This window comes from Capra hircus, chromosome 20 (assembly GCF_001704415.2).
Source record: "Capra hircus breed San Clemente chromosome 20, ASM170441v1, whole genome shotgun sequence".
Classification (NCBI taxonomy): domain Eukaryota; kingdom Metazoa; phylum Chordata; class Mammalia; order Artiodactyla; family Bovidae; genus Capra; species Capra hircus.
The window spans coordinates 33188662-33212104 of record NC_030827.1 but is presented as its reverse complement, the minus strand read 5'-3'; the positions used below and the strand labels follow the sequence as shown (position 1 = coordinate 33212104).

The following is a 23443-nucleotide window of genomic DNA, read 5'->3' as shown; positions in this document are numbered from 1 at the left end:
GGGAAAGCAGTGCCCACTGGGAGGATTGCTGGTTCTGATGGATATATGGGGGCTTTCCTGGTAGCTTGGCTGGTAAAGAATCTGCCTGCAATGCAGGAGACCCTGGTTCAATTCCTATGTCAGGAAAATCCCCTGGAGAAGGGATAGGCTACCCACTCCAGTATTCTTGGGTTTCCCTGGTGGCTCAGATAGTAAAGAATCTGCCGGTAATGAGGGAGACCTGGGTTCGATCTTTGGGTTGGGAAGATGTCCTGGAGAAGGGCATGGCAACCCACTCCAGTGTTCTTTCCTGGAGAAACCCATGGACAAAGGAGCCTGGTGGGCTACAGTCTATGGAGTCACAAAGAGTCAGACACGACTGAGTGACTAAGCACAGCACAGCGCTTGGAGAAAGGGCCATAATTGGAGACCATAGAGGGCATGCTATCAGAGCGTAGCAGCAGCCAGTAGCCAGAGGCTCTGGATTTCTGCTTGGCACACAGAAAACACCTTCTGGGGATGCAGGAAAGTGTAAGGAAGGAGACAGTCTTCCCAAAGGGTGTGTGACCAGATCTCCTGTGCGGAAAGAAAATCCTGTGGAATTTTAGTTAATGTATTCATGCAACCCCACTTATATATGCAAGTGGATGAGGAATGGGAACACTTAACAAGAGGTTTGTTGAAGTTCAAAATGTAATCCCTCTCATATCCTTTCTCAGCTACTTTTAAACAGATGAATCATAACACAAGTTCCCCTGGGCACATATTCTGCACAAAGATTTGGAGTTGACTTTACAGCTAAGATAAGAGGTCTTAGTGTTTGAAGAGAACACCATGCAGTGTATATTCCTCTAAATTCTCCCAGTGTTTTCAGTATTTCTCCAAGGAATACAAGAGGTGGAGGATACTGCCTGCTACTTTTTTGATGCCTCATCACCATTCGACAGTGTTCCACATGTGCACAGCCTGATCAAGCACTTGTCTACCCTTCAGTTGGGTCATAACCCATCATAGTTTCATTTCATTGTTTTCAAACATGTTTTAATAACTGCTATCCCCTGAGAATACAAAAATAGCGAATATGTGCCTCTTACTTTCAAAGCTGAAATCAAGGATTTATAACCTTTAGTTCAATGAGAAAAGAGTTATTGGTTCAAAATTAATATTTTCTGCTTTTTCCCCATGCCAAAATAGAAACAGGTCTGCAGGCAGATTTGTCTTTTTCCATAATGAAAGAGTACAGTTTAATAACAGCTTAGCAGTTGTGTTGAGGCAAAAGATTTTTTTTTCCTTCATTATTTCTCAGTGAAACCCCAAGAGGTCAAGCTTACATTCCTCTGAGGGAAAAAGTGTGAGTGTTTTGCCAACGAATGCTTAGAACTGCTAGCACTGGCGTTCTCTATTGCCTCCTGGGTTTCTCACCAAGGGCACTAAATCCCACTTTGTAGAATTTAATGTGGTTTTTACTATGTTTCACCTTTGCCTAAAGTGCCATATGTTTCCAGGAATATTAATATTTCTATCCACAGGACTGAAAGATGAACATGGTAGAAGAGGCCCAGTTACATTTAGGTTCACCTCCTGCCACTTAATTCCAGGGTGGCCATTATTGCAGCTCATTGCAACGACAAATATTGAACCATATGTTTACAGCCAATGTTGAAATGGCACCATCATGCCACAATATTGCTTTTCACTAAAAGAGAAATATTTGCTCCAATGCCAAGTGATGTGCGTACTCCTTGCATCTTGGAAGTGCCAACTTCTCTAACCTGCGGAAAGGAGATACTTCTTTAATTTCTGGGGCCTGCTCCGCTTCCCCAGTGGTTCAGAAGGTAAAGAATCTGCCTGCAATGCAGGAGACCTGGGCTCAGTCCCTGGGTTGGGAAGATCCCCTGGAGGAGGGCATTGCAATCCACTCAAGTATTCTTGCCTGGAGAATCCCATGGACAGAGGACCCTGGCTGGCTACAGTCTATGGGGTTGCAAAGTGTTGAACATGACTGAGTGACTAACACTTTCAATTTACTTTATGAGGTCAGCCTCTGCTGTTGAGAAAAAGTAGTTTCATCTGAAGTTCTGGAGGTGAGGGGAGCAAAAAGAAGGGATGGGGCCTCAGTTTCTTACTGTTTTTGCGATACAGATATAAAACGGCACCCATGCTTGTGTACAGCATCTTATACACGGTGTCAGGATGGTGTTTTGTAATGCTAATATACTATATTCATCAGTATGGTTTTGCTATAGTGATATTGGCTTTTGTGGCAATACCAGAAGCTAAAAGCATCAGACTTTGAAGATGCCTGACTTTGATGCAATGGAAGCAATCATGGCATTGCCTTTTTTGGTGGAGGATATATTCTTTCACAGAGGAAATCCTAATACAGTGATTTATATTTTTTAAAAAAGAATGACATTTTCTGTTGCTCTGAGTCATGTCTTATTTAAAAGATCCACTTTGGGGCTGTAATAAAGTGCTGATGAATATGAAATAAAAAAATTAAGACAACTGGTATCAGGACTTTATTAGGCTTTTCACTGGATACAAAGAAACTTTTTTTTAACATTAAGAACACAATATTATCAAAAAAACTTCATTTGCTAAACAGAACTGTAGGCATGTATTTTCTTTACATCACATTTATTAAAGTATCAATGATCAGATCCTAAAAAGAGAAGGCACAGGTCTCCCACTGGTGAATTTCTCGTGTCTAATGAAGGAAATGTCACCAGCTCTGCAAATTCCCATCCTTTAGACATGAAGTAAATCAACAGAAATGTGCAGAAGCAGGGGCCATGAGATGGAAATGTTACATTAAGAGATTTGGATTTTCCTATCACTTATATAAATTTCAAGAGAGGAGGCAGCTACCCAAATGTCTTGAAACTCCATCCCCATTCAGACCCTGCCAAGGAGTCATTGTTGGATTCAGAAATATTTGAAAACTCTATTTTAGGAATTTCAACACATTTTATGCTTTACAAATTTGTCTAGAAAATGGCCTTAGGTCTCACGGTTCTTTCTCTGGGATGGGTTGGGGTTCAAATTCCTTAGAAAAGGTGTTGGTTGTGATAATCTGCTTTGACGAGTCTCTCTGGCCGGTGCGGCTTCATTGCCAGGAACTACATTCCCGCCTGCTGTCTCTTCCACCCAATCTCCTGAATAGGCACAGACAGAGCTGTGTCCAGACCTCAGACACTCCTCTCTTCCTCCAGCAGTCAAGAGAGTTCCTTTCTATGTCAAATTTTCTACAATTCCATAGGTGACCAGATCTAATCTGATAAAAATAATCTGTGCTAAGTCATTAATAAGAAGAGTAATGGATTCGTTTGTTACCTCTCTGAAAGAAAAAGATAACAAATTTTTAAAGCGGTCCTGATATGAATTAGAAGGTACTTCTCGCCAGGGGCAGTTTTAATATATGGGTATGTTTCAGGTTGTCCCAAATTATTGGGGAATGTTACATTAGGGATTAATTGTGGGGAGAGAGACTTGGATCTCACAATAGACAAGTGACTGTGGCATTGATCTTACTAAAGTTCTTGCCTGATTATTCTTCCTGTATTTCAGTTGGCCCTTCATAACACATTTCTGGGACTTGGCATGGGCCAATATTTTCCTTCATGAGGGGAATTAAGACTACTGATTTTCATGAACTATCTTAACACAGGAGTGTGGAAAGAGGTAGGATGTTATCCCCTATAGGTAGCCCTACTGAAAATGATAGGATGCATAGGGATTTAAGATTTAAAAAAAATGCAGTAATATCCAATTAAATGTAAATTTAAGATAAACAATGAATAATTTTTAGTATAAGTACATCTCATGAAATATTGGGAAATATTATACTAAAAATATTCATGTGTATCTGAAATTTGAGTTTCACTGGGTATCCAGTATTCTATCTAGCAATCTTAAATATGGGACAAAAATAATTGAAGATGGAGGAAAAGAAAAGAAGGTAGATTAATATCCTGTACCAAGATCCCAGACCTAAAGATTACAGAGTTTTGCTTTGAACATGACCACCAGTGCAGATCCTTAAATTAGTATTTGAATGCACTTAGGCAGATAGCAAAAATTCAGGAGTGTTGCTTCCTGGTTTTTTGCAAAGGGAATCACATTGGTACCACCTAATGTTGATGGGTCTTTCGTGACTCTCACAGAGCCAAGGCAGTTCATTATACTTGAGAAGACTTTTTTTTTTTTTTTTAAAGTAATGGTTTGGAGAAACATTTTTTTAAGGAAAACTTGGGTTCCCTAAAAATGGGTTCCATGTTTGGAAGAACAACTTTAGAAGTGCACTGGCTCTCTTGTGGATGGAAATGAGTCTGAATTTAGTTTCTTTGCACATTAATGAAGTTAATAAATTAATTGATGTTTGAAACTTAAAGAGCATTGGGTATCCCACAAGCTGCATTATTTGCTTGTGAGAACTCAAATAAGTACTAAAGCACATTCCTCATGTGGTTAAAAAAAAGGCCGTTTTTAACAAAAACATAATCTCCTTTTAAATTTTAATCCCAAATTGCAACAGTAACAAAAATGTCAAGGTATTAAGGCTGGTCATAATGTGCCCTTTTTCTTTAGGATAAGTTTGATTTTGTACAAGATATAGTAAGTACACTTACACACACACCACATACAAGCACATACTTCTGACTCATACAAATACACATTTAGAACTAATAACTATAAAAGAGTATCACAAATGAAATAAAAAGTGCACAATTTTCAATAGACTTAATCAACACGTTTTACAAATTCCACAGAACATTTGATCATTGTCATTGGGAAAACTAACAATTTAAAGCATTATTTAAAACTGTATGTAACACAGGAGCCACCAGTAAGTTATGGCAAATACAGCATTTACACCATTGTGTCACTGAGATCTAGTTGAAAAGACTAAAGTGCTATAACATAAAACACTTTAAAAAACCTTGTTTAGCATATCTTGAGGGACACTATGCATTCTTTTCTATTAGCGATTCAGAAAGCAGCACTCCACCTGTGAAGCTCTGATCTGGAAAGAGCAACCAAAGGTCAGAAGTTTGTGTCGCTGGATCATTAAAATTGCAGAACTGAAAAACTCATGAAAACATACATTTCCTGAGACTTCCACCTTTCCTGTCTGGAGTCCTAACAGGGGAGATCCTGAATGGGTAACATTGGCTAAAACATCTCAGAGCCTCAAAGAACTTAAAACAACAGTAAGAGAAGATGTGTGTGTGTTTGTTTATGATTTTTAAGTTCATCTTTGATTCTCCAGCTTGAAGTGTTGCTGACAACATAGTTAAGACTATCACTGCTAGGCATTTCTTATTTATGATGGTCTTATTTTTCATTGGTTTTCTAGTGATTTTTCTCCTCTTAAATATTTAAATTATGTTTGTGCCTACTTACGTAGGAGATAATGATTTTAAGAGTTAAAACTGCAATAGAATCAGGTTGATTGATTAGAGTGGTTTCCACTTGAATAATGTGTGAGATGTTCATGCTCTCTCTGTGTGTTTGCATGTGTTTACGTGTGTACACACATAGGTGCATACATACCAAACACTTTATGCTCTAATACATTCACTGTTAGGTGGTGCTCCATGAAAAGTAAGTTTTCCTAGTATGGCTGAAAGTGAATATTGAGGTCATCATATAGAGTATCCTAAGGCTTTTAAAAGATGCCTCCTCATTCTCTGCATTCATATGACTGTGTAGTAATAGGGAGACATAAAGGATGAAATAGCAGGAGTCATCACTATATTGGGCCTTCAAAATTACAGACAGGAAAGCAAACCAAAAAATGATACTCTTTGCATATTTTCCCTCATCAGCCACTCACCCCTTTGATTTCCTGCTATAATTGGGTAAAAGTTGGATTTTGTTTCTGGTTTGTTTTTTTTTTCTTCCTTGCAGGACTAATGATGGAAAAGTTAAGAACTAAGCAAAACAAAATGTGCACCAAGATATATCTCCTACCATTTGGGGGTTTATTTGTAGCCCTTGTGCTCAAATGCTCTGGAAACACAATGTCTAACTAAGACAAAGGAGCTTAGACTGATGGCAAACTCTAATCACATACCACTAGTCCTCACCCTTACCTCTTTATTTAAGGCCCACAGCCTGCTCCCCAGGTGTGTTCCAGAGCAGGGCCAATGGACAGAAGACAGCCAAAGGCATCTTCTCTCTATTCTCCTTGCAAAAGAATCCCTTCTAGTGAACTCTTCCTCTAGCTGGATTCACGTCTACCTATTCCCTCCTTTAGAAATTAAGGCAAATCCATGTACTCCCAGTGCCTGCTACATAGATACTGTATATCCACATGGAAACCAAACATTGGCTTGGAAATATCTCTTGTCAAACAAGGTCTCTATGTGCAGGTTTATTAATAGCAATTAAATGCTTTCTCCAGTTGAAAAACTGTGCGATTAATCTAATGCTTCAGCATGTTTGTTTTTTTCCAGCACCCAAATGACAAATATGACAAAGCTAATTCTAAGCGAATATTATAAGAAAGCATCTAAGTTCAAGAAAATACAACATAGTTACCTCTATATTTTACTCATTTTTCATTAATATGTTGAAAGATCTGTTTTCTCATACATTTAGAAGTTAAATCCTTGTGTCATTGTAAATTTGCTTGGCTAAAGGTCCTCCTGAGGGATGAATAATGAATAGTCAGAGAAAACCTGCCCAAAAAACAACTTCACAGGACATTAATTCCAATAAGCTATCGTCCTTATAAAAGGAATCATATTCCATTGCACATAAAAGAGCAGGTGAAAGATATAGAAAGACAATAAAACTGCAAGGAGAAAGGAAGTGGAAAGAAAACTATATTTGTAGATAATATTATCTATTTGTACAAAAATATTTTAATATAATCAGCTACTCTACTTTCAAAGTTCTCATCAACTCTTTTTCATACACTGTTAAGGGTTTTGGTCTTAAAACTAAAGTATTTAATATCATCAAAGTTTTCACTTGAAAAGAAGAATTGTCACTGTGTCTGTCCTTGACTGTGTGTGTTTGTGTGTATTTGTATCTGTCCGCTTGCAAGGAGTAGGTACAGATTGGTTTATTTTGTTTGCTGATACAAATACACACAACTGGAATGGAGACTATATCTGTTGCATATATATACGCATGCTACCTGGTCAACAAAACACAGCTGTGTACTTTTCATAAATGTTCTCTTCAGTCTAAACAATTTCTCTCCATTCCCCACAGTGGTTAGTAAATACTATTTTCTGATAGTGAATATTTATAGTCTTCTAATAAACTCTTAATTATTTATAATTTTAATGTACATAAACTTGGAATCAAATCCCTTACCTAAGACTCAGAGATTAAACCACACGTTGTATGTTTAAATTAATTAAAAACCGAGAGCATACGTTTATTTCTCTATGGTCTCACTTGACATGGATTATGTTGTTTCCCCCCAGGAAACTATTGAGCTGTGATTATTTCTAAACATGAAGATAAAATAATTCAGAATTGTACAAATTTCAACAAATTTTATAGATTTTTATAAATGCCTCACAATAGTCCTGTGAGGCATATAGGAAAGGGTTATTGTGCTCTTTTAAGGTTATTTGGAGCTGTCAAATATCGCAATGACACCAAGGGGGAAGCAATGCTTAGAGTTGTATTGCATTTTTCTTCCTCATACACGTGGACTATTACATGGTAGAAGGCAGAAACTTGCTGCGAAACTTTGGCCTCTGCCTCAAAATTAACCCTGGGGTGAGATGGATGGAACCCCAAAGCGATTTTCAAAATCTGTTCAAATCACATAGACTTAAGAATCTCCTGAAGATGCTTGATGGATTCTGGAGAGGTCACAGTCATAGTTTCAAAGATATTGTTCTCATTCATTCTGTGACCCTTCCTTTTTCCTCAACTTTATTTAAAAAAACTCAAATTGAAGCTTCTCAGAATATGTTCCTCAAAATTTGGGATGTAGAATGACATGTTGGGAAATCTTAATTTGGTAGGAAAGCTTGCAGAACCTTTCACTTCTTTCTTTCTTTTCTTATTTTAATTTTTTTAGTCAAGTTAATTGTTAGAAGAACTTTTGTAAGTGTTCTTTTCAGAGTTTTCTGATTCTATTGTTTTAATTAATTTTTTTATTTTATAATTTTACTTTTACTTACTTTTCCATGGAAAGCCATTTTATTTTAAATATAGTGGTGTGTACATGTTGATCCCAAACTCCCAATCTATCTCTCCTGTCCCCACCCTTCCCCCTGTAACCATAAATTCAATCCCTAAGTCTGTGCGCCTTTTTCTGTTTAAGTTCATTTGTATCTTTTTTTTTTATTCCACATATAAGAGATATAAAATGCTATTTGTCCTTCTCTTTCTTATTTTATTCAATATGATCATCTCTAGGTCCAACAGAGTTTTCTGATTTTAACACACATAATTTTTCATTTACTGGGTATTTTCAAGACAATATTTAGGAGATTTCAGAATTAAAGTGATATCCATCTCCTCACCACCTCCATTTTTCAATACGGAGTTGGCACTAATTGTTCTTCCACGAAAGTTTTTTATTCTATATTTATAGCTGCCTTCAATAGAAATACTGTGAAACACTATTGTTTTTAGATGACACAAAATTTACTGATTATGGCCTCCAGTATTACTGATGCAGGGAAATCAATTTGATGCATATTACCTATGACCAAAAGTTAGCAAGACTGCAGGCTACAGAATGTTATACCAAATCCTACAAAACAAGTAAATTTCAGTACAACAATGTAATACACATTATGCTGGGCATTCAATTACTTTTAAGTCCCATACAGCATCAGATTAAAAAGAGCGAGCGAGAGAGGGAGCAAAAAGTTTCATTTGGAGGAAAGTGTTGGAGCCCTAAGTTGAAATCAGAAACACAATCAAGTAAACACCCATAAGTTACAAAGACTAATTCTGAAAAACAAAATTTACTAGTCTTTTTTTAATCCCTAACACTAGAAGTAGGTTTTGCTTATCAAATGGAAAATGAAATATTTATAGTAATGAAGAGTATGATAATAATCACTGAAGAAATGGTTTCCCCCTTTCCCACCCACTTTCAGCCCTTATCCCTTCAGAAACTCAGTGGAATAGGAAGATCAGAGTGTTTATAGATAATACATCTAATACAATGAATCTTCTCCTTCTTATTCACTGATACTCCAAACAGTACCATCAAGTGTTGGCTTCCCCTTCATCAAAGACATAGTTGAGCTTTATGACAGTGCTGATGAAATCACCAAGTTCTACAAAGTCGGCAGTGACAATATTGATGCCACTCTCCCCTGGCTTCTGTGTGCGGACCCACTGCATCATGGCAGGAAGAGCTCTGAGGAAGGAAAGAAAAAGAGATGTTACAGAAGGAAAGATATTATTTTTCAAGCTTGCAATCCCCAGGACTTTCTCTAGTTTTCTAACTTACTAAAATAAATGCCCCAATTACAGATACATAATGGAGAAAAAAGAAAACCAAATGGATGATGGTAAATTCTTACCCTCTTAAGTGACTTGTGGGAGAAATACAGTCATCCTTGGAGGGTGGCTTAGATGGTAAAGAGTCTGCCTGCAATGCAGGAGACGTGGATTCAATCCTTGGGTTGGGAAGATCCCCTGGAGGAGGAAATGGCTACCCACTCCAGTATTCTTGCTGGAGAATTCCATGGACAGAGGAGGCTGGTGGGCTATAGTCCATGGGATCACAAAGAGTTGGACAAGACTGAGAGACTAACACTTTGGAATCCATGAGGAATTGGTTCTAGAAATTCCCATAGATAACAAAGTCTGTGAAAGCTCAAGTGTCTTACATAAAATGAAGTTGTAAAGTCAGTCCTTTTTATCCATGGTGTCGGCATTCATGAATTCAACCAACCCAGGATCGATTTTTGTGGATATGGAACCCAAGCATACGGAGGGCTGACTGTAGTCACTATATCAGTCAATATTCGACTCCATCTTTGGAGATCTCAGATGCCATGAGAATTTATAGTGAAATTTCTCCACTAAGAAAGCAACATTCTTGCGCTCATTTTCTAGTTTGGTATGGTGCGATTGCAAACCCTGGAGAACTATGGGTTAGTGAGGTCAAGGATGAGTACATGCACTTAGCAAACATTTATTACAAACCCACTATTTTCAGGAAATGTGCTAGATATTATAAATAGACATACTAGTGAAACTCCCTGCATTTACAGAGTGCATAGTTTGGTGGTAGACAGATGGACAAGGAAGACAATTTTAATATAGTACAATCAGGGCTCATCCTTTAAACTTATTTACTGATCACCTCTTCTATTCCAGACACCATTGAAACCACTTGAAAAACTTGAGTGAGCATAGCAGATAAAAATATCCACCTATGAGGAGCTTAGAGTCTAATAAGGAAAGACAAGCCATGAATAAAAATCATAAATTAATTACATCATTTGATAGGAAGGAAGAAGCGCTACTAAAATGCAGCAAAAAAGGGAAGATTTGAAGGGTGCAGATAGAGAGGAGTGGAGCAGATTGCAACTTCAAATAGGGTGTTTACACAGGTGCATTGACAAGGGGATATTTGTGCAAGGGTTTGAAGGAGACAAGGAAGTTAGTCAAGTAGATAGCCAGGGAAAGCATTTCAGCTGCTGCCATAGCCTTAAATGGGTAGCAGGAGTAAACTTGGTAAAAGGAAGAGGAGATCATTAAAAGATGAAGTTAGAGGAATAATAAGGAAAGGGGGGCAGATGCTGTATGGCACTGTAGGCTATGACAAGGGTTCTGAGTGTTACTTTGAGTGAAATGGGGAGTCTTTGGAAGATCTTGAGCAGAACAGTGCTGTGATCTGACTTAATTACAAAAGATGATTCATCACCTGGAGAGCACAGTGGAGAGAGTCACCTAGCCTCATTTGCAAAATCAGGGAAAAGTTTTCAGAAGAGCACTCCCTGAATGTTGAGAGATTAGGAAGACTTAGCTGGGTGAGGGTGGAAATGAGGGATGGAGGATGATGTGGTATGTTTTCAGACAGAGAAAATAGCATTTCTACATTCATTAACAGGGGTATGGTGTGCTCAGGAGTAGGGCATTTGGACAGACAGATCCAGCTATTAATAAGGATGCAATATCCTACGATAGCACATTGAAGAGAAACCACTATGACTTAAGCAGGCAGGAAGGGAGGTTGAGAAAGGCATAAATGAACCGAGGTCTTAGAGGTAGCAGTGCAACAACAATGGAAGAATGAGGAAGCCCATGAGAACGTTGAATGCCTCGATGGAGAGAGAAGGAAATATACAGAGGTGTGTGTGGAGAGATCATGATGAAATTAAGAATCTCAAAGAAGCTATAAAATTTAAGAAAGCCTCAAAGTTCTGGAGAAATCAGAAGGGACCGGAAGACAGAAGGTTTTCAGAATGGAAATCGACTTAAAGCTGTTAACCAGGGAAATAATATGCTTAGATTTGTGATTCAGAGAGTGTCGTTTGCCTTCAGCGTGAACAAATGAAGAGAAGAAAGCAAGACTAGGATCAGAGCTAACAACCAGAGAGCTGTGGATGGAATCTAGACCAGAAATAATGGGAACTTACATTGCAGCGGCCACAATAAATATATTTGAAAGGAACTGAGGAGAAAAGGTGGCACTAGTAGTAAAAAAAATTCACCTGCCAATGCAGGAGACATGAGAGCTGAGGGTTTGACCCCCTGGGTGAGGAAGATCCCCTGGAGGGGGAAATGGAAACCCACACCAGTACTCTTGCCTGGAGCATCCCATGGACAGAGGAGCCTGGTGGTCTATAGTCCATGGGGTTGCGAAGAGTTGAACATGACTGAAGTGACTAAACACACACACACACACACACACACACACACACACACACAGGGAGATAAAAGGACAACATTTGACTGGTGTGGGATTGGATATGATGGAGATAAAGAAAGAGGCCATGAATGATGCCTAGATTTCTAGCAGTATTCTGGCAGGTGAGCATCATCTACTAATTTTGGAAGGCTAGGATTGAAGGTTTCCCAGTGGATGTACTAAGTTCAGTCCGAGACCTGTTGATTCTGAGGTGACTTTGGGACACATGAATTGAGATTCAATTGATTAAGTACAGGTCTAACATTCAGGACATAGAGCTGGTCAAGGGCCATCACATAAAAATAAAAGAGCTATGAGAGTGGATAAAATTACCTGGGAAGATTGTACAGAGAAGGACGAGAAGAGAAAATCTGAATATCAGCTACATGGGCAGAAAAGTTGATTCAGTTAAAAAAGGGAGAATTAGGTATAGAAGCAGGATGAAAATCAGGAGCATACAGTATCATGAAATCAGAAGAAAAGAAAGTCATGCTCCTTTTGGTTTGTGAGGTTGAAGTACAGAATGTAACACAGTGCCTTTATCCAGATCTCATAAAGCACATCTAGCCGAACTTGACCCATCCAGGACAAACTGAAATAACTGCCTTGGACTACATTAATCCTGCGTGTAGTACCTTAAAAATTCTGATCCATGTTTTCCAGCATTCACCTTTGTCTATCAGATACAGATGGAGGAGAACCCAAAGAGTGCTGCTAAAAGAGGGTAGCATGGACCTATTGCCATCAGAAAATAGACTGGCAGGTGGAGGAATCTGGTCTTCAGAGCAACAGTTTCTGAAGGGAATTCTATCTTGAATTAAAAACTGTGGGTCCCTAGAGAACAGACACAGGGGTATTCAAGTTCATCAGAGAGACAGATGCTATGGCTGTGTGTGCAGCCACTCAGGTTTGAATTCCATTACTTTCTCTTCTGGGCTTGCTCGGGCAGATGGCAAATCTCTGTTGTGAACACAGTATCACCTTGGTATTTCAGAAAAAGCAGACACTCTGTGGGAAAAGTATCAAACCACTCCATTTCCTGGGAAGATGGTTGCTTAGCAGATACTCACCCTGAGAGGTGAGAGGTGGGTAGAAGAGTGATGCTGAGGCCAGCGCCCATTCTGTATCAGCTTTAACCGAGTAGCTGGTTTGCCAGATCCCTAGGGTACTAGGTTAGGGAAGGCTCTTGAGCAACAAAATTCCCATCTGAGAACCATGACCATCATGAAAACAGCAACTCAGATGCCTGCTACTGCGCTAAGATTGATATTCCTGGGCCTGAATTTAGAATAACTAATTGTTATCCCCATGGAGAGATGTTAGGAGTGCTCTTCTCTGTTTCACTATAAAATAGATTACTTTGAGGATTGATGAAATATCATTTTGGAATAGCTTGTAGTCCTCAGGTGAAATGAGTTTTACACTTAAAATGCCACTTCTCTGAGTCATGGGAATAGTTTTCTTTTTCTGTTCAGATATACTTTTCTCAAGTCAATATGATACCAAAAACAAACAATAATGCCAAACTGAATCTCAAATACTCAGATGGACTTAAGTAGAATTATGTTAAACAAAAAGACTCAGTGTTCTAGATTAAAACAAACAAATGCTGTTGAAGTTACAATAATTATTTAGAGTGGCATTTCTTAAACTTTTAAAATTCTTTTCCCACCATAGAACCTTTTAAAATATTTTCCTTCCTCACTTTCTTTCTCAATAGTTTTAATACCACAGATAGACTTTAAATATGTTTATATATTGTTTCTTTATTCCTGTACTTTTTACATAAAAAGAGCACATTTTTTATTTGCCCTCATGAGAATTAATTCTTATATTAGATAAATAAATTGAAAAGCCTACTCTGGTGGTAATAAAATATTGTCTCAATGCAATAATTTTCACTGTATAAGACAAATTGGTTAACAAAGACCTACTATATAGTACAGGGAACTCGGCTCAATACTTAATAATCTAAATGGGAAAAGAATTTGAAAAAAGAATAGATGCATGGATATGCATGGGCTTCCCAGGTGGCACTAGTGGTAAAGAGCCCATCTGCTAATGCAGGAGATATACAGAAGACAGGGGTTTGACCCCGGGGTCAGGAAGATCCCCTGGAGGAGGGCATGGCAGCCCACTGCAGTATTCTTGCCCAGAGAATCCCATGGACAGAGGAGCCCAGCAGGCCACAGTCAATAGGGTAGCAAACAGTAGGACACAACTAAAGAGACTTAGCACACAAATGTATAACTGAATCAGTTTGCTGCTATATACCTGAAACTAACAAAACATTGTTAATCAACTATACTCCAATATAAAATTAAAAAAAAATTAGAGAAAAAGCAAACTGGTTAAACTTTACTGTTTTAAAAGCACCCATTCATTTATTTGGAATTCCCTGATAGCTCATTGGTAAAGAATCCGCCTGTAATGCAGGAGACCCAGGTTCAATTCCTGGTTCAGGAAGATCCACTGGAGAAGGGATAGGCTACCCACTCCAGTATTCTTGTTCTTCCCTTGTGGCTTACCTGGTAAAGAGTCTGCCTACAATGCGGGAGACCAGGGTTCGATCCCTGGGTTGGCAAGATCCCCTGGAGGAAGGAAAGGCTACCCACTCCAGTATTCTGGCCTGAAGAAGTCCATGGACTGTATGGTCCATGGGGTCTCAAAGGATCGATCATGACTGAGCCACTCTCGCTTTCATTCATTCATTCAACAAAGATATATTGAACCTGCGGAAGATAGTGTTCTAGGTATAGCTCCTTAGAGCATTTTGGGGTTTGAACCTTTCTCATCTCTCTCTAAGAAAACATTGCTGTAGCCCTGCCCCCACACTCTTCTTCTGGGACTTTGCTACACTACAGTCACAATAACCTTTCTCAGAACTGAGTGCATTATTCTTCTACATGAACAACTGCAGTCTCCTCTCATCTAGAAGATACACTCAGTTTTGAATCAGTCAGGGTGAGTCCCTACAGCCTCCCTCACACACTCACCACACACAAACCTCTCTTCAGCCTCTGGGCTAATTTGTTCTCTGGTAATACTGAAATTCTTGTGTGTTCTCCCAAACACATCCTGTGATTTCATGCCTCAGTTTTTTATCAAGACTTCTATCTGTATGAAATACCATTCCTTCTTCAGTACCCTTCCTGGTCTAACTTCCACTTGCCCTTCAAGACTTGGCTGAGGCAGTATTTCCATCCTTTCAGTTCAAATCTGGGTGAAGAGCTCTCTTCTTGAAGCTTTATATTCCTCAAGTACAGTCTGTAACTACACATTGCACATGGCGTTCAGATTTTCCACTTCCATGCCTATTTCTATCAGTGTTTGCACCCTTTTCAAAAAAACAAAAATCATATCGTAGTCATCAATAGATCCTCTGTACCTACCACAATCCCTGGAACCCAAAAGGAAAACAGCACATTTATTGAACTCAGATATTGAACTAGAAATCCTGGTCCCAGCTGTCTCAAAGTCCAACAAGCAAAGTGGATGTGAACCAATCTGGATAATACAACATGGCACAACAGACATGGGCATAGGAGCCTATGAAAGCATGTAGGTAAAATAATTTATTTCACTTGGAGGAATTTAAGGAATGCATCACAAAGTAGGTGACATGTTGAGCTTGGTCAAGACTCTTTAGATAAAGAAACCAAGTATTTCAAGAAGAAGGAACAGCACATCCAGTCAAACATGGACTGAAGTAGATCACCAGAACTTACTTGTGTAACTCAAACTTTGTGCATTTTAATCATTATGTCTTCATTTCTCCATCTCTTCAGCTCATGGTAAACACCATTCTATTCTCTGCTTCTATGAAACTATGTTTTGATTCTACATAGAAATGAGATTATACAGTATTTATCTTTCTATGTCTGGCTTATTTCACTTAGCATAATGCCCTCCTAACAAAACAATACCGTATCCTAAAATTTGCTAAGAGGGTAGATTCTATGTTAAGTACTCTTACCACACATATACATAAAAAATAATAAAAATAATAAAGGGTGCAGGAGGAAATGTTGAGAGGGGATGGGTATGTTTATGGGCTTAATGGTGATGGTTTCATGGGTATACATACTTATCTCCAAACTCATCGAGTTATATACATTAAATATGCATACCAAGTTTATCTGTCTATCAGACCTCAAAAAGTGTTTTGTTTTGTTTTTTTAAATGTATGGGTATGAAAGAGATGGCATGATTAAGAAGGATGAGGTGACGAGAGAGTAGGTGCCATGGTATGGGAACACTAGAGGGGGTGACTGGAGAAGGGCAGGAACAAGAAGGTGTTTGGGTCAGATTGTCTGGGGCCTCCTTTGACCTGTGGCGTCAGAGTTTCCCCTTACATGCTCTCAAGTTTGTTCTTGATTTCGTCCAAAGAAGAGTTCTTTGATTTTCTCATGCAAAGAAGAATTTAATATTAATTCCATAGGAAGTCTACTGCCTAATGACACTGAAACTAGCATTCAAGACCTCAGGAATTTTCCTTAGGAAGTTCTCAGATTGCTATGAGATTTTAAAAAGCCCTCATTCACTCATTCATTCATTTATTCACATTAGCTCCATCATTATAACCAAAAAGTTGCTAGCAGAAATTTGAATAGCATTCACTAATATTATGAATGGAAATATTTCTTAGTGAAATTATGCAGCCTGAAGAGATGACTAAATTCTTTTTGAATCTGTATGTTAATATTTCAGGATCTATTTATGGAATAGTCTCTTTTGGTTTCCTATAGTCACATAGAAAAATGTGACTATGCAGATATTGCAGTGCTGTCTTTTAAATGTCTTTTTCTCAATCTCCCATTTTCATAGATTCTGGATTTATACTGTGGATTTACACTGTTTATTCATAAGACCTCACTGACTACCAGGAGGATCACATCACTTTAAGATAAATAAAAATATAAATAAAATCATAGTCCTTGTGTTAAACATAGAGCCAGCCTGTTTCTGCTCAAGTCTCACCATCAGCATTAATAATGAGCAAGTTGATTAACAGTCTAAGCCTCAGTTTTACCATCTATCAAATGGGCATATTAATGAGGATTGAAGTAGTTAGTGCATATAAAGTGCTTAGATGAATGCCTAGCTCTCTATAAGTGGCAATGTATTGAATATTCACCGAATTACAACCAAGGCAATGCTCTGCTCCAGAGTCTCAAAGAAGGAAGTCAGCAGGGAATTCCGAGAGCAGCATTCAGCCACAGTACAAGGGGATATAAAAATGAGCCTATGGGGATTTTTCCCCCCCAACATTCACCATTTTCTAATAATGACAGAAAGCAGGTGGGGGAGATGGCCTGGTGTAAAAGGGCAAGACTGGTGATGAGACTTGAGGGAAGTATCCTTGGAAGTGCTTTTTTTGGGGGCACACAATTATTGGAAAAACACAAAGTACACTTTCCCCATCATAGATTCTAATTTAGGTTAGCAAAAGAACAGATCCGGAACCAAAATTTGGTACAGGAAGCCTCACGGCTCTTCTCCGGAATATGGAGCTCTCCCGAGGAAAGGCATCTTCAAACAGATTGCAGGCTCCTTAGAAATAGGCAAGTCTATAGGAATCAGAAAACCTTCCTCTAAGGAAGCAACAGGAAGGGGGCAATGTGGGAGCCAGAGGTCTTCTGATGTGCTGGCTTTGAGAACTGATTTTGAAAAGACTTAAAGGAAAAAATAAAGAAATTGGAGGTGCTAAGTTCAATAACCCTCGATGTGTTGACCTTGACTTATTAATTCACGTGAGCTTCCTATTTAGGGTGCTTTAATCGCTGCTTTTAGTACAAAGATAAAAATTCTTAACTGTTCTGTTGGCTCTGAACAATGGCCAGCTGTTCCTGTGGATTCATTTCTGTCACTCTTCCCCCCACTGAATTCTAGACACATCCTCAGTCCTGCTTATCTTAACCAGACTAATTTTCCCCAGGGAATTTTGTAAATGCTGTTTGATTGTTGTTAGTTTGCCATTTTTTTTTTTTTTTCCACCAAGAATACCTTATCTCTCCTGCCTCTTCACTTGATCAACTAACTCACTTCTCTTTCAGGAGATAGTTTAAATGTCACTGCTTCAAAGCACTAGACAAAATTGCAATTATATTTATGTGTTTGATCAATACCTCTCTCCGATTGGACAGCAATGACTTTGAGGACAAAGATTCTCTGTTTTCCTACTGTTGTAGCCCAGGTGCTTAGCAAAGCACCTGACATAGACTAAGTACTCAAGAAATACATATTGAATAAATAGGTTTTATTTTTAGAAATATCTTTCAAAGGATAAAGTTTATTAGAATTAAACTTAATCAGATTTATGTACTATCAATTTATTATTAAATTATTCATTTTAATGTCTTATCATTTAATTAGATTTAAACGTGTTAGGAATCCATGTCAAATTCGTATTCAAGTGTGTGTGTGTGCATGTGTGTGTATGTATGTGTATACATAGTACTTTTGCAACAAATGAATTTTATATATACTACGCTTCTAAATTCTCTATACTTCTGTATTTTGTGGTTATGAACGAACAATTATGGATAATAAAACACACGCATCTTTCAGTGAATTTTATTAGAATATATTTGTTTCGATGAAATGGAAATGTTTCTTCTGTTGAAATGAATAGAATCTCTGAATTAAATTATTAATTTTTACAGAAAGTAAAGGAAATGGCAACCCATTCCAGTTTCTTGCCTGGATAATTTCATGGACAGAGTTTGGATGGCTACTGGCCGTGGGGTTGAAAAGAGTCAGACACAACTGAGTGACTAATACACACACACCCACACACACCCACACACCCACACACACCCACACACCCACACACCCACACACACCATTTTTACAGAACTCTCTGATGCTCTTGGAAATAAAGATTACAATGAAAATGTCAGAGCCTTCTTACTGCCTTTCCCAAACCCAGCCTCTGCTAAGAAATGGAGGCCTCCCTGATCTGCAAAGTTTAGAATAATGATAACAGGTCTTTCTTTCCCTGGGCAACTGAGTCACCCGGGACCAACTAATTAAAATCAAGTTGGACATATTTTAAAATGTGATTTCTTGTCAATCTGGCCATTTCTAAAAGCTTAGAAATTTCACTTGAAAATGTAAAGAGAAAGATGAAACAAAAATAAACTCTTTCCCCCAAAGGTTGGCATTTCATGCACTGAATCATACAGCGATAAAAGGCAAGGCCTTTGCATCTGTAAGTTTAAATCCCAGAAAGGGCTTCAAAACAACCTCAGGTAGACATTTCATGCAAAGATGGGAACAGTAAAGGACAGAACCGGTACGAACCTAACAGAAGCAGAAGATAATAAGAAGAGATGGCAAGAATAAACCAAAAAACTATACAGAAAAGATTTTAATGACCCAGATAACCACAATGGTGTGATCACTCACCTAGAATCAGAAACCCTGGAGTGCAAAGTCAAGTAGGCCTTAGGAAGCATCACTACAAACAAAGCTAGTGGAAGTGATAGAATTCCAGCTGAGCTATTTCAAATCCTAAAAGATGATGCTGTGAAAGTGCTGCAATCAATATGCCAGCAAATTTGGAAAACTCAGCAGTGGCCGCAGGACTGCAAAAGGTCAGTTTTCATTCCAGTCCCAAAGAAAGGCAACACCAAAGAATGTTCGAACTACTGCACAATTGCACTCATCTCATTCGCTAGCAAAGTAATGCTCACAATTCTCCAAGTGAGGCTTCAACAGTATATGAACTGAAAACTTCCAGATGTTCAGGCTGGGTTTAGAAAAGGCAGAGGTCAAACTGCCAATATCTATTGGAATATTGAAAAAGCAAAAGAGTTCCAGAAAAACATCTACTTCTGCATTATTGATATGCCAAAGCCTTTGACTGCGTGGATCACAACAAACTGGGAAATTCTTGAAGAGATGGAAATACCAGATCACCTTACCTCGCTCCTGAGAAATCTGTATGCAGGTTAAGAAGCAACAGTTAGAACTGGACGTGGAACAACAGACTGGTTCCAAATAGGAAAAGGAGTACGTCCAGGCTGAATATTGTCACCCTATTTATTACTTCTATGCAGATTCCCTGGGTTGGGAAGATCCCCTGGAAAAGGAAATGGCAACCCATTCCAGCACTCTTGCCGGGAAAATGTTATGGACAGAGGAGTCTGGTAGGCTACAGTCCATGGAGTCACAAAGAGTCAGACGCAACTGAGCAACTGAACTGAACTGAGACAGACAGGTGTGTCTCAGAGACGGTAACCTGCATGAAGGACACATGAGCTGCTATCACACTGCTATCACACCGGGAATATTGGAGGACTGAGTGACCCTCGCTTTCACCCTAACCATCCAAGCTGCTTCCGGTTTTCAAAGGGACAGATTCCAAGTCCTCAAGAAGACAGGGGAACCATCTCCCCTCCCTCCCTTGCCTGGAAGCTTGTTAGTTTAATTTGATTTTGTGTTTGTTTAACAAAAAGTAATGCAGTTAAATCAAAGCAAAAGATGCCATCCGTTTCCTTTGGTGATGGCAACTGGAGCCCTTTTTTATTATGGCAAGGAAGAAAACCGTTAAAAAGCCATTTTCAATTAAAATAAGATCATATAAACTGCAAGAAGATGGGCGTTTAGAGTTCCTAAAGTGTGCCGTGTCCTCAGGCGCATCGTTCACTCCAGTCCCTGTTTCAGAAGGAGTCATAAACCAGAAAAACGAATGTGAGCATGGTCAGCCCTTGATGGAGCCCCAGCTGCCAGGGGAATATTCTGTCTGCTGATTTTCTAAAGGAGAGAAGGAAGAAAGAAAGCTTTGTACACTCTAAACAAAGAGTTCCTTCAGTGTATTGACAAGATTTAGATTGCCAGGAGGCAGACAGTGGGTTTTCTTTCAAGGGTAGTATCTCATATAATGAAGACTTGTGTGTGGGATCAAGTGTTCTCACATCACAGACTTTTCTGGGAACCACATAGCCCCTCACTCAGCGCCAATGCTTGGGGAATTCAGGGACTCAAAGCTCAGAAAAGATTTACTTTATTCAAAGTTTACAGTTTCTATTTATTGGCACCCGCCTGTCCTTTCTCCCCTTTGGAAATATTTCCATTTGCAAAGAAAAAGCTGCAGCTGAATTGGTGCAGAAAGGAAGTTTTACCATTTCTGATTTTGCCTGGAACAAATACATCAAGGACTATCCCGTCTTGGGATTCCAGGATCTCAGGATAGCAGAGAGTAATGCCAAAAGCCACGAAAGAAATTGGTCACCCCTGAACTGTGGTCACACACATTCACTGAAATGTTGCCCTTTACTATTGGCGGAACCATTTTTATCAATTCAGATTTACTATTGACTATTTGTGGTTTATTGGAAGTTCTAGTGGAATTCTGTATGCTTTTAATTTTAACAATGGAGACATGTTACTAGTTATAATGTACATTTATTAAGAGAAGATGGTCTCTGTGAGGGGAAATGGTATACAAGACTACTTTCTAAAATTGAAGTGTAGCTGCTGTATAATATTATATAAGTTACAGGTGTACAATATAGTGATCCACAGTTTCTAAAGGTTATACTCCATTTACGGTGGTGGTTTAGTCACTAAGTCATTTCCAACTCTTGCCACCCCCTGGACTGTAGCCCTCCAGGCTTCTCTGCCCACAGGATTTCCCAGGCAAGAATACTGGATTCAGTTTCCATTTCCTTCTCCAGGGAACCTCCCCAACTCATGAGTCAAACACATATATCCTGCATTGCAGGTGGATTATTTATCAACTGAGCCACCAGGGAAGCCCAACATCCATTTATAGTTATTATTCAACAGTGGCTACATTTCCTGTGTTGTACAATATATCCTTGCAGCTTATATTATACATAGTAGTTTGTACTTCTTCCTTTCCTACCTCTATATTGCTCCTCTCCCCTTCCTTCTCCCCACTGGTAGCCACTAGTTTGTTCTCTATATCTGTGAGTCTGCTTCTTTTTTATTACATCCAGTAACTTGTTGTGTTTTTCAGATTTTATATATGAATGAAATCATACAGTATTTGTCTTTCTTTGTTTTATTTACCTCACTTAGCACAATACTCTTCAAATCCATCCAAGTTGTTGCAAATGGCAAAAATTGCATTCTTTTTCATGGCTGAGTAGAATTTAGTTTCATCAAAAAGGACAGAAATGGAAAGGACCTAACAGAAGCAGAAGAGATTAACAAGAGGTGGCAAGAATACACAGAAGAATTATATAAAAAAGGGCCTTAATAACCTGGATAACCATGATGATGTGGTCATTCACTTAGATCCAAACACCCTGGAGTCTGAAGTCAAGTGGACCTTAGGCAGCATTACTATGAACCAAGCTAGTGGAGGTGATGGAATTCCAGTTGAGCTATTTCAAATCCTAAAAGACGATGCTGTGAAAGTGCTGCACTCAATATGCCCACACATTTGGAAAATTCAGCAGTGGCCACAGAACTGGAAAACGTCAGTTTTCATTCCAACCTCAAAAAAGGGCAAAGCCAAAGAATGTTCAAACTATTATACAATTGCACTCACTTCACATGCTAGCAAAGTAGTTCTCAAAATCCTTCAAGTTAGGCTTCAGCAGTACGTGAACTGAGATCTTCCAGATGTTCAAGCTGGATTTAGAAAAGGCAGAGGAACCAGAGATCAAATTGCTAACATTCATTGGATCATAGAAAAAGCAGTATTATTTGAGATAAACATCTACTTCTGCTTCATTGACGATGCTAAAGCCTTTGACTCTGTGAATCACAACAAACTGTGGAAAATTTTTCAAGAGATGGGAATACCAGACCCCCTTACTTGCCTTCTGAGAAATCTGTGTGAAAGTCAAGAAGCAATAGTTAGAACTGGATGTGGAATAATGAACTTGCTCAAAATTGGGAAAGGAGTATATCAAGGCTGAATATTATGACCCTGCTTTTGTAACTTCTATGCAGAGTATATCATGAAAAATGCTGGGCTGGATGACTCACAAGCTGGAATCAAGATTGCCAGGAGAAATATCAACAACCTCAGATTTGCAGATGATACGACTAATGGCAGAAAGTTAAGAGGGGCTAAGGAGCCTCTTGATGAGGGTGAGAGAGGCGAGTGAAAAAGCTGGCTTGAAACTCAACATTCTACAAAGGAAGATCATGCCATCCAGTCGCATCACTTCATGGCAAATAGAAGTGGGAAAAGTGGAAGCAGTGAAAGATTTCTTTTTGGGGGCTCCAAAATCACTGCAGAAGTTCACTGCAGCCATGAAATTAAAAGATGCTTGCTCCTTGGAAGGAAAGCTATGACCAACTTAGGCAGTATATTGAAAAGTAGAGACATCGCTTTGCCAACAAAGGTCTGTCTCATCAAAGATATGGTTTTTCCAGTAGTCATATGTGGACATGAGAACTGGACATAAAGAAGACTGAGTGCCAAAGAATTGATGCTTTTGAACTGTGGTGCTATAAAAGACTCTTGAGAGTTCCTTGGACTGCATGGAGATCAAACTAGTCAATTCTAAAGGAAATTCAGTCCTGAATATTCACTGGAAGGACCAATGCAGAAGCTGAATATCGAATACTTTGGCCACCTGAAAGAAAATGCTAGAAGAGACCCTGATGCTGTGAAAGACT

At 38.8% G+C, this 23443-nt stretch overlaps 1 protein-coding gene across 1 annotated transcript in view; it reads right to left on the bottom strand.

Annotated features, from left to right (window-relative positions):
* Window positions 2485-23443, bottom strand: part of PLCXD3 (phosphatidylinositol specific phospholipase C X domain containing 3) — a 199268-nt gene continuing 178309 nt past the window's right edge. The window contains exon 3 of the mRNA XM_005694750.3: window positions 2485-9331. Coding sequence (XP_005694807.1) covers window positions 9178-9331 — 154 coding nt within the window. The 3' untranslated portion in view covers window positions 2485-9177. The remainder of the gene's footprint in view (window positions 9332-23443) is intronic.